Source organism: Rhipicephalus sanguineus, chromosome 3 (genome assembly GCF_013339695.2).
Source record: "Rhipicephalus sanguineus isolate Rsan-2018 chromosome 3, BIME_Rsan_1.4, whole genome shotgun sequence".
Lineage (NCBI taxonomy): Eukaryota > Metazoa > Arthropoda > Arachnida > Ixodida > Ixodidae > Rhipicephalus > Rhipicephalus sanguineus.
Window position 1 is genome coordinate 124307039 of NC_051178.1, and position 12827 is coordinate 124319865.

Here is a 12827-nt window from a genome sequence, read left to right on the forward strand (position 1 = left end):
TGCTATTTTTGTTTGTGGGAGTGTTCATGTTTACTTGATGTGTTTTTTTTTCGTATTTTTCCGCGTATGGAGTGTCATTTTGTTTTGTTTACTTTTTCGCCGTTTTTTCCTTTTGCCTGCGGAAGGGGTCGTGAATACTGGTGCTTATGCGGGGGGGATAGCGACGAAGGACGCTACGCGCCTTCCATCGCGTGGCGCGTTGGGAGAAGCCCGTCTTCGGAGGTGTGTGTGTGCGTTTGTGTACGTGCGTGGTGCATCTGTGTGTGCCCTGGAAGTGTGCGGCGTGGTGACGACACCATAGGAAACCACTTTCACCCTATCGCCGTGGACCCTGGAGGTGTTCGGGGACCCGCTGACGTCAGACAGACAGCCCGGCTGTGTCCTGCTCTCGGCCGTCGCCGAGAAGCCTTGCTGCCGTTTGCCTCACGGCTGCTGCGCGAGGCTAGCTGACATGGCAGCTGCGCCCGGCTTTCTGCCGATGCCGGGACGCCTTGCAACCAATTTGGTTTGGCGTCAGGATTACAGCAGACCGGCCGTCCCAGCGAGATCTTTGGTCATCCAGCCTGGAATTCGGGACCTCCGAACCACCACCGAAGCGGCGTTCGTCGGACTCGCGGGTCTGTCGTCGACTAGATCGACGAGCCGAAGGTGAGCCCGTTCCGGGCATGCGGACATTAAACAGGCCTCTTGCCTCGCACTCTGGCCAGCAACATTACGCGCCGCCGCCCCTCCGCGCCGTGGACGCTCTCCCGCGTGAGCATCACGAACACTCGTCTTAATTTCTTTTACCCCCTCCCGTAGCACCATATTGTATAGTATAGTGTATTTCAAGCGTATTGTGTTATTTTTTTTTCTTGTTTATTTGTAGAGTAATTAGCAGCAGTTGTGGGCCTGGGCTGAGGTTAGCTGTTGCTCATTGCATAATGCCTTTGCATGCATGGGCGACGACCGGCTGCCTTTGCAGACCGGTATAGGGTGATTTAAGGAGAGGAGGATGTGGGGATCCGAGGCTCGCCCGAAGCCATTGCGCGGGCATTTCGCCGTTCTGCGAATCCTTTCCCTCTCCCGTTCTCCCGCGACGGCGAGCGGCGCCATCTTGCGCTACGCGCCGACACTCGTGGTGGCGCTGCGCGCGGTCTGAGAGCCGCGAAATTCGGCGGGACAGACGCGCGTGCAGGCCGGAACGAACTCTCTCTCTCTCCCCCGGACGCCGCTGGGTAAGCACGCATTTTCCTTCCGGTCCAACGTCCCCTTTGGGAATCGCTGGGCTGTAGCCTGCCTGGGTGCCTCGGCATCCTTGCAGGCGTGTTTACCTCAGTGTTAGCTCCGGTTCGTACGTGAAGCCAAAGAGCGGTGCCTAGTGCTCGCGCGCGGTCGTACCACGCCGAGTCGCACTTGCCGGAGGCCCACGCGTACGGAGATTGCCCTAACCCTCGCGACCAGGCCCAGTGGTCATCGCGAGGGTGCGCAGCATAGCCGCGAGGGACCTTTTCCCGAGCGGCGTGTCAAAGCTCGCCATTGCGAGCTGCGACGTGCTTCGCGGAACCCCTTGGTGTATCGTCCGCGCGGGAAGCCCTTTGCTTCCCCGTGCCCCGGGAGCGGACGTGTACTGTGTGTGTGTTGGGGTGCCGCCGAAGGCAAATAAAGTGTTTGTGTGTATGTTATCTCGAACACTGTGTTTATGCTGCGCGGCGCTCGACGCCTTTGCGAGCAGAGCGCGTGCGGAGCGGTGCGAAAAACGTAAGCAGGCGACGGTAGACGCGACCCTGTGGCTCGCTAAGCCTGAACCCGCGGTAGTCTTCGGCTCCGGTGAGCATCGAGGCTACCACAACATGTTCCGCCGCTATGTCAGGGACAATTTTCTCCCCCCCCCCTCGCGCCTGAAAGTGCATTGCGCTTGCACGCAGCTCGACCAATATAGCATTGAATGCTTAGGTTTGTTTTGTCGGCAAACACAGTGAAAATCCAGCGCACAATCATGACGTCGAGGAAGAAGCACACCACCACAGCGCTGATTGGCCTTGTGTCACATTGTGATTTCTGTGCGCCACACCAGCGGCCGCGTTAATCCTTGGATTGTGCCGCTTTTGAGACATGGCGAGTTGACGCCGCAGTATGGACGTCTGCGTTACGTCATAAAAATGTGTATCTACTGCATTGAATCGGTGTACCTCATATAATATAATTCGTATTAAGGCAAAGTCTTATATGCCTCGTCAGCATGGACGTCTGCGTTACGCCATAAAAATGTGTATCTAGTACATTGAACCGGTGTACTTCGTATAAAGTTATTCGTATTAAGGCGAAAGTCTTATATGCCTCATCAAGCGGGAAAAGTGACCTGTAATGCCATGTGACGCTCCCTCCATGTACAAGCCCAATCAGTAAACACACACACACACACACACACACACACACACACACACACACACACACACACACACACACACACACACACACACACACACACACACACACACACACACGAGATCACGGGAAATACATCATCTCCTCATTATGCGCTCGTGTCGACCACCGCCACGGGACCGGCGAGGCTGCCATCGTCCGAGGCGGCAGAAGAAATGGCCATAGCCCTAGCAATACTCCATAGTGGCAACGAGGACACGCTTGTCGTGAGTGACGCCAAGACGGTGGTGCGAAACTTTACCAAGGGATGGGTCTCCGTCGAGGCGGCGCACATGCTGAACGCCAGAGTCGCGGATCACCACCAAACCTCTCAAGTGGTTCCCCGCGCATGTGGGAGAGCTTGGCAACGAACAAAGACCCGACCTCCCGTCGAACCACAACAAGCGCGCCCACCGCGTTGCGAGACTGCTAACCCGCCGCGACGCGGACGAAGGGGCCACCGCTGTGCGAGACATCGTCGATGGCGAGGCACCCAAGGTTGGAGGACATTCTTCTGCGACGATGATAATAAACCCCGAAGCCTTACAGGACTGCAAGGACATCATGGTCACGTACCACGAGATCTTCAGCCACTACAGGAAAACGCCACCCCACAAGCAGCTAGAGAGGTCTCAGGCGTCTGACCTGAGACGTCTGCAAATTGACACATTCGAATATCCCCGGCATCTGAACAGGCTGTGTCCGTCGCTCCACCCGTCACCCGGCTGCCCGTGGTCCGGGCACGAGAAAGCCGACATGGCACACACATTTTGGAGGTGCGAGTGCGGTATTCGCCGCCACTACCCAGACGAGGGAGTGTGTACCCCATGACGACTGGCTGAGCGGTGGCGAGTCGCCCTTCTCAGCCCACATCTAGTGGACCAAATCTGGGCTGTCCAGCGAGCCAGGGCTATCGCCGAGGACGTCGCACGATGTTCCCCGGACGACGGCTCCTGGAGGTTTAGCCCGGGTCAGTGTTTCCTCATTGGACTCTAAATAATTTAAAGTTCATTACCTACCTACCTCATTATGCTCAAGGGACAAAAGGTCATCACAAACTCATAACTTATGAAGGCAAAAGCCTTTTATGTCTCACGCGAAGCACGAAAGGCTGGCTCAAAAAATTTAGTGACCTCTAAAGCGCGGAACTGTGCGCTACCTTCGCCTTTGCGGCCTTCGTGTGAAAAAGAAAAAGCAAAGCGGGGCTTGTGCGATATAAATTGCATGGTAAAATAGTCGCACTCGATGGCTTTGGTATTCAAGCCGTCTTAGGAGAATGCATCAGGGGCACTGTGAATCTTTTTCCTGGTTTCTAGGATATTCACGATCCCTCGGTTCCTTCAAAGCCATCGTGCTGAGGTAGCCAAAATTTCTTTATCATATTGTCGCGACGTCAAGACAGAGGCCGTAACGCACAGAATGATCGCGTTTTTCTTTTCTACAATTTTTGCTTTTAAGTACATGTGAGAAGTCTGGGATGCGTGAGAAAGTATTATGAAAGAAGTAAACTTACGGAGCAGCCCGACCTCTACGGACTACGAACTGGCACAGATACAGGTTGTCCTGTGATGTGATTTCCAGCTTTTAGTTTTCGCACTTTGCGGAGTATCAACGTGAAATATTTTTGCTATAGCCAAAGCAAAAAGTAGTGATTAGTGATGCCGAAAATTGCGCTCAATCTGAAGAGAAAAAAAGTAAAGTAAACCGGCAAGAGACAGGCCAAGATGGATACAGTGAGGATAAAAAAAAAAAAAAGGATTTTTCCGGACAAATCACACGATGCTTTAGAACAAGAAGATAATATGGACGTGGAATGATGAACAATACCTTAACCACACTGATTTACGAAACGGCAATTTGAAGGTAAACCACGAAGGCAAGCATTAAGTAAATTCTCCAAAACTACAAAAAAATAATAAAGAAACGACAACGCGTCAGTATTACCAACTCCAGTGATCAAGTAGAATTAGTAGACTGTAGAAACTGGAACACCACTATGTTAGTTGGCGAAATCATTTACTGTTGCTGAGCGCTCACTTATTTTCTCTGATAATAATATCTGGGTTTAACGCGCCAATACCACGATATGATTATGAGGCGTGCCGCAGTGGAGGGCTCCGGAAATTTTGCCCAGCTGGTGTTCTTTAACGTGCACTGACATCGCACAGTACACGGGCATCTACCACCACGCCTCCATCGAAACGCGACCGCCGCGGCCGGGGTCGAAGCCGCGACCTTCGGCTCAGCAGCCGAGCACCGTCCGCTACACCACCGCGGCGGACTCTTACTTTCTCTAGTATTAGCAAAAAGGTTGCTCGTGGTGGTGTTGCACACGTCACCGGTCCCAGGAAAATCAATAGTCGAAACAGTGCTACACTCCAAGAAAAAAAAAGGTCGAAAGGGGGTCGGCGGCAACCGACTCTCTTCGGTAATTCATTTGACCGCTTTTGGAATAGAATCAGAGAGAGAGAGAGAGAGAATTAAACTTTATTGAAAAATATATTTAACTTTTCTGCAAGAGTCAGTTGTCACTCCTGCAGCGCGTTTCGATCGGCTAGCTATCAAAGACGCCGCCGTATGCATCATATACATCGCGTGGTCGCGTGGCTGCCTGCCGTTCGGCGCGGTTCACGCAGTTCGCGTACGCTGCCTGGCGCGGCGCCGGGGCTCGCCGTCGCGTCGGGACTGGCTATGCACGAATGAAAGCAATTCTTTTCTGAGAAATCGCTTCAAAATTTGGTTTCAGAATAAGCACGACTTTGCGCCAGCATATTCCGACATCCAAGCACATCCTCCGGCAGTCAGGGGCACGCCGTGAGCGGTTACTGACCGCATGTTTTACAAACGTAACCCATCCTTAAATACTCAGCAATTCGAGTACGAGCACCCGAACGACACGCAGCGCGCGCGGACGCCGTCTACGTCGAGATCAGACATGTCATATGCTAGAATTGGCGCACATAACTCCCACAATCACGTAAACTCACTTGATTCTGTTACAGCGTCATCGCAGATGTTGGCGAACCACGAAAACAGCAAACAGAAACCAAAGAAAAAAAGTGCACTGCGGCGACCGCAACAACGCGCGCCGTCGAAAGTCTCTCGCTTTTTCACCTTACCGGCGAGGTGTGTCCAACTTAAGTGACCAACGCGTACGTGCTGGAAGCATCCTACTATATCTGCACCTCAAACCAGGGTCTTTAAGCCAAGAAAAACCATAATATATAGTGCGTCTAAGCGTTCTGTAGACGGGCTTTTTTTTTTTTCACGTTCCCACGCGCGGAAGCACGCTGCACACTCAAGGTTGATAGAAATGTTGTTATGAAGTAGACTAAAGCGCATATCCAAACGTCATCTTGAACATTCAGCAGTGCAGACACAATGTGCGATCAGCAAGAAATGACCATTGATAATTGTTTGCATCGCTCATTTTATGGGAGCTTGTACAGCAACGCGCATAACGGCATCCGCAACAGCCCCGCGGACGCAGGCTGCTGTTGGAAATGGCTGGCAGATAACTTCCGCAGAGCTAGCAGAGCTGCTGCAGACGCCCAGCTAAAGCTGTATAATTAGTACCTACGAAAGCAGTACACTCACCGTTAACGGGCGCACGTTGTTCGTGTCCGCGGCTCGATGAATATTCCGCCCTCCTAGCGTGACTTCGAGCACGGAGCCTGGAGTCAACGCCACCGAAGATGCGCATTTTTGATCGAACACAGAACTGCACGACAGGCAAGTGACGCAACCCGCGCCACCGACGCAACGCACAACGCATTCCAAGAGACCGAGCAGACTGAGAGAGACGGCCTAGGCGCGGCACCAGCCCGGCTGGCTCCGTCGGCGAGGGAGGCGAGCCACCACGACAAAACGGCGCCGAACGGCAAACGCGCGATACGTATGGCGCATACGACGGCGCCCTCATCGCGGAAGCCAATCGAAACGCGCTTTAGGAGAGTCCCGTGACTCTAGCCCAAATGCTCTCTTTCTCTCATCTACCTTCCAAAAGGGATCAAATGGACACCCGAAGAGAGTCACGCGGCCGTGACCCTCTTTTGACTCTTCTTTTTTTAGAGTGTACTCAGTTACTCACACTAATAGTACCCTCATGAGTGCTCACTCACGTTCAAACTCGTAACACTCATGAGCACTCACACAAGTTCATACTCACACCTACTCACCCTCATGAGTGCTCACTGACGTTCACACTCACGTCCACTCACTCGTGAGCACTCACTCACGTTCATACTCATTCCTACTCACATTCATGAGCACTCACTCACGTCCACTCACACTCATGAGCACTCACTCACGTTCATACTCACATCTACTCACACTCATGAGCACTCACTCACGTTCATACTCACATCTACTCACACTCATGAGTACTCACTCACGTTCACACTCACGCCTACTCACCCTCATGAGTGCTCACTCACGTTCACATTCACGTCCACTCACACTCATGAGCCCTCACTCACGTTCATACTCATATCTACTCGCACTCATGAGTACTCACTCACGTTCACACTCACGCCTACTCACCCTCATGAGTGCCCACTCACGTTCACACTCACATCCATTCACACTCATGAGCACTCACTCACGTTCATACTCACAACTACTCACACTCATGAGTGCTCACTCACGTTCACACTCACGTCCACTCACACTCATGAGTGCTCACTCATACTCACACTCGCAACGTTCAAATGAGTGTGAGTGAGTGCACTCATGAGTGAGTGTGCCGAGCTATGGCATGTGCACACGTAAACGATGCGCTACTGTACGAAAATCTCTGCCGACACGCAGCATTTGCTGTCACGTGAAGCCTAGTTCCTAGATGTGTGCAGCACATTGCAAACTAAGCTGACACCGTCGCTGTCGGGGCGCTTCCTTTACCGTACGCACGCGTATGCCATGGAATTGTTCGAGATGCCTACTCCGTTCCTGACCACACATGGGCATGGCGATGGTTAGCTGCTTTTGTTTGTGAAGGCAATGCGTCTGTGTGGCACACTTAGCGGTCTCGCGCAAAGAGGCAGCATGAATGACGGCACGGCGCATTTGGATTGTTGCCTATTAAAACGTGCAGTACGTTCACAACTGCACTAGGCAACATGCACTACCAAGCAGTTAGCTAAAGATGCTTATCATAAAACGTTTTCAGCGATGAAGGCAACATGCACTACGGAGCAGTTAGCTAAAGATGCTTATCACAAAGTGTTGTCAGCGATGAAGTCACACTGGCGTGTTTGCTGCCAGCCGTCATAGTGGCCCCTTCGAATTTCCAGTCAGCTTCACCCCACAACACATAAGCATTGCTGCAAAGAGGACTTTCGGACACTGCTACGACCACGAACAGATCGACTCGTGAAAGTGCTGGTTAGAACCTACGAGGTGACAGACGTGGCATAAGGTGGGGGCTTTAATTAATGCCGTTTTGGACCAACAATTTGGACAGAAAGTCCGAAAAGGCGGACGCCGAAGAGTCTCAGCGTCCAAAATTTCAGACATTCTTACACATTGACGTCTATGCGGCTTGTGACAGTGCCACGAAAGCGTCAACATTTTCGAGCATGTCCGTAAAATCAGCAGTTGAATGCATTAGCACTGTGGTTTGCAGCTAAAAACATAACAGAAGCACATGTTGAAGATAGGGCGATAAAATACGATAGTGATAAAAACTTACGTAAGGGATCCTTCGCACACACGTTCTGCAAATCTCCACAGCACTTCACTGGGATCCTGTATCCGGCGTGGGAATCTATGGACCATGAAAGAGGAATAATTTAGAGCGTAACTGAAGACTACATTTCTTTTTGATAAAAGAAAAGTCACAGTTTCACCGCAAGGGCGAAGCAATGAATGCAATAGCAACAAATTGTAGTGTTATACGAAGTGAGGCTGACAGCTAACTGTTTTGTATCCGATCTCGCGTAACTAGAAAACACTGATGTAAGAGAATACGGGCACTCCAGGGAGAGATGCTGTCGGCATAGTCATTTCGCGTTGAGAGCGCAGCACGTAGAAGGGTATACGAGCTACCCATCCGCTGTGATGGCTGTCGAGATAGCATGCGCGCCAGCGATCGCGACCGCACCCTTAGATCCAAAGTTCAAAGTTGCTGCTTGCGTGACACCTCCACCCCCCCCCCCCCGGCGTCTTTTCATGCTCGTTAAAGACAAACGGGGCGTTTCCTGTCTGCTTCGACGGCAGGCTTCCCGAGCGGGGTGATGTTATCGCATGCACCCTCCAAGTGGCGGAAATGGGCCGGCTCGTTTGATCTCTGCTTTGGCTGCATTCGTCGCCCACGCTCGCGAGCTTTTACCCGCGGTAGAACGTTTGATGCGCCGGGGGATCTCATCAATTTGGACTTCATATGGGAGGGACATGACGGCGACGGCAAAAACTAGGGATGTGCGAACATTCGAAATTTCGAATATTTTTCGAATAGTGATTGCTATTCGTTTCGATTCGCACTGGAATTTTACTATTCGAACTATTCGAACTTCTCAAAAACAAATATCCGATTGAAAGTGACCCCTTCAGATTTTTAATATGTTTCACCTCATTACACACTCCTATTGCACAAAGCTGCCTTTTAAGCTCCGTTACGGTCGAACTTTGCCAAGACACAGTCAACGTCCGATTGGAAGTGGTCCCTAGATTTTCAATATGCTTCACCTCATCACACCCCGGTATTGCGGCAAAGCTGCCTTACAAGCTCTGCTACGGTCGAACTTTGCCAATGATGATGATGACAAACTTTATTTATGTACAGGCAAAGCTCCTGTGGATTGCCCCGCAGGGGCCTTGCTGATGGTCGGGGCCCTTAGTCCAGGGCTCCGCTGGCTCTTGCCATCCGCTCTGCTCTCTGAACGAGCCTGATCTGGTCGTCGAGGGCCGGGCTGGACAGCAGTGCCTCCCATTGCTCACATGAGGTGTTCATGTTGTGGTGTTCGAGGTTGTGTAGTGTGCACTCCCATGTAATGTGGTACAGGGTTGGTGTGGCCCCGCACCATGGGCATTCATCCCTGTAAGATGTGGGGTACATGCGGTGTAGTGTGTGTAGGTTTTTGTAGGTTCCGGTTTGGAGTCTACGCCATGCAGTGGCCTCCTTCGTCGCAAGCTTTTGATGAGGTGGTGGATACCGTAGGCGTCGCCCTCTGTGGTAATTCAGTATTGTGGCATACTGGAGGTAAACTGGCTCCGGGTCCGCTGCAGTCGACATAAGGAGCGCTCGGTTGTGTACGAAGCCTCGAGCTGCCCGGTCGGCGTGCAGGTTACCCGTGATGCCAGAGTGGCCTGGTATCCATATGACGGTCTGTGTGTAGGAGTCGTCCTTGCCTTCCCTTGGTATTTGTGCAAGGACATGTGCCGCAGGCGCACCAATTCTGCCCTGCAGGAAGTTCCTGCAGGCCTGCTGGGAGTCTGTGAGTATATTCAACGGCTTGTTTGCCTGCAGGCCTTCGCGGATGGCAAGTGCGATGGCCAGCTCTTCGGCTTCTGTGATCTTGCAAGGGCGGACAGATGCTCCAGAGGTTATGTGGCATCGGCGGTCGCATACCACTGCCACTGCTCCTTTAGTCGTCATCCCATACATGGCGGCGTCCATAAAACGGGCTGTAGTTTGGAATCGCGAATTGCTCCAGAGGTTATGTGGCATCGGCGGTCGCATACCACTGCCACTGCTCCTTTAGTCGTCGTCGCATACATGGCGGCGTCCGTAAAACGGGCTGTAGTTTGGAATCTATAGGTTTTCTGGAAGTATTGGGCCCTTGCTCTCCTTCTGCCGCTGTGTAGGTTGGGGTCCATGTTGCGTGGAATTGGGGCAACGTGATAGCCCTCCCGGACATGACGAGGTATCTCGCAGGTTTCCTGGGCTCTCGTTGTCGAGGCTTGGAATCCTAGGGTCTTTAGGACCTGCTGGCCCGTGCGAGTATGCTCAAGTCTCTGTTGTTGCGAGATGTGAAGGGCTTCAACAAGTTCGCCGAGGGTGTTATGAAGCCCCAGTGCCATCAGTTTCTCAGTGGATGTACTCGTCGGCAGACGGAGAGCAGTCTTGAACGCCATTCTCAGGAGGGTGTCGGCCCGCCTGGTCTCAGATTGTGTGAGAATATAATAAGGTAGGCTATATGTTATTCGGCTTACCACCAGGCTTCGAACAAGTCGAAGGGTGTCTCCTTCCTTCATCCCTCTTTTCTTAGATGTCACCCGAGATATCATGCGTGATATAGCCTTGACGCTGGTTTGGAGGAGCATAAGGGTGTGGGTGGCTCGTTGATTACTCTGCAGCCACATGCCCAGGATCCTGATCAATGGTTTCTCTGGTATGAGGTTTCCATTGAGGTATACCTCAAGTTTTTGTGATGGGTCTGTGGAGGCTGCGTGGTTACGTCTGCTTTGCCATACACGTAAGATTTCAGATTTCTCTGGGGAGCACTGTAGACCCCGCTGGCTGACATATTCTTGGATGATGTGAGCTGCAGTTTGCAGGCGCTCTTCCTTTTCAGCGAGTGATCCTTTTGTGGTCCAGAGTGTCATGTCGTCTGCATAGAAGGCGTGTCGGAGCCCTTCTACCTCCTGCAGTTTTCTGGCAAGGCCGACCATGGCTACGTTGAAGTGCGTGGGTGACATTACTGCTCCTTGCGGCGTGCCCTTGTTGGGAGGTTGGTATGCAGGAGTCTGGAGCTCTCCGCTCTTCAACTCTGCTGTGTGTTGGCTTAAGAAGCTCTGAATGTACTTGTATGTTCTTTCACCACAGTTGGTGTTTGCGAGCCCCTCCAGTATTCCTTGGTGGCTGATGTTGTCGAAAGCCCCTTTAACGTCGATGGCTAAGAGGACATGTTCACCGTTGCGGGGAACGTTGCTGAGAACCTCTTCCTTGAGTTGTAGTAGTACGTCCTGCGATGACAGGCCAGCACGGAAACCGAACATGGTGTCGGGCAGGTGCTTATTATCTTCCAAGTGCTTCTGCAGTCTTGTGTTTATGATTCTTTCGTACACCTTGCCGAGGCAGGATGTCAGCGAAATAGGTCTGAGGTTTTCGATTGCCGACTTCTTGCCTGGTTTGGGGATCATCATTATTCTTGCGTGTTTCCACATCGCTGGCACCGTGCCTTGTTCCCAGTGTTGGTTGATGAAGGCCGTGTGTGCAGAGATAGACTTGTCGCTGAGATTTCTTATCATGGCGTTTGTGATGCGGTCTGTGCCCGCCGCCGTGTTACGGGTAGTAGCTGCGATGGCCGCTCTCATTTCATTTTCAGTTATAGGTTCATCCATTGTTGGGTTCGGTTGTCCCATGTATGATGTTGTACATGGCTCTGAGGGAGCAGGATCTCCATAGCATTTGGTCTTGATGGCGTCGACAAGATCTTGTTGGCTGCCTGGGTAGGTGTGTAGTAAGCGCTCCAGGGCCTTGTGTCCCTCTCCTTTGGTCTTGGTGGGGTCGAGGATGGCTTTGAGGATGTGCCATGTCTTGGCTGTACCCAGGGTGCCATCCAGGGAGTCACAGAATTTATACCAGTTCGCTGACGCGAGTTGCATGGCGTATTCCTCCGCTTCCGCTGTTATTTTCGCTATGCGTGTCCTCAGTTTCCTATTGTTCTTTTGCTTTTTCCAGCGGCGGGTAAGCCCTTGTCTGGCGTCCCACAGATGTAGTAAATGGGAATCCACCTCCGGGATTTCTGTTGTTCTGACTATTTCTTTTGTGTGGTGTTCTTTTTGTTGACAAAGTTTGTTGCACCAGTCTTCCAAGTTTGTGATTGTCTCTTCGTCCTGTTCTTGGGCTTCCCTCATTTTTTGCCAGTCAGTTGATTTGGCTGTGCCGATATCCCTGCGTAGGCGTCCGGTCTGTAGTGTTATGTTCAGTATGTAGTGATCGCTTCCCAAGTTTTTGAGTGTGTTGTGCCATTCGGCTCGTGTGGTTTGTGTGATGAAAGTGAGGTCGGGTGTTGTGTCACGTGTAACGCTGTTTCCCTCCCTTGTTGGTGTGCTTGGGTATGAACTTTGCCAAGACAGTCAACGTCCGATTGGAAGTGGTCCCTACATTTTCAATATGCTTCACCTCATCGCACCACGGTATTGCGGCAAAGCTGCCTTTCAAGCTCTGTTACGGTCGCAAATGTACTACTAACTCAAGAAAACGCTGGTTCCAACATGGAGATGAAAGATGTGGCAGAAGTGGGGGCTCAATTAATGCTGTTTTGGACCTTAAATTTGAGCAAGAAGTCCGAAAAATCGGAAGCCCGAAGCTTTTTAGCATCCAAGATTTTAGATGTTCTTATATATAGACGTCTACGAGGCAGATTTGGAACTCCGGACTTGAAGGAAGCACACCCTTGTCCGCCACATCAGTTTGGCTTCCACAGAAGTTGAAAGAGGAGGAGAGGCTGAGGAAATGGCATCTTTGCCTATCACGT

General features: G+C 51.8%; 1 protein-coding gene across 1 annotated transcript in view; it reads right to left on the reverse strand.

Annotated features, from left to right (window-relative positions):
• LOC119387075 (protein misato homolog 1) overlaps positions 1-12827 on the reverse strand; it is a 63432-nt gene that overhangs the window by 24141 nt on the left and 26464 nt on the right. Inside the window, exon 12 of the mRNA XM_037654376.2 lies at positions 8096-8170. Coding sequence (XP_037510304.1) covers positions 8096-8170 — 75 coding nt within the window. The remainder of the gene's footprint in view (positions 1-8095; positions 8171-12827) is intronic.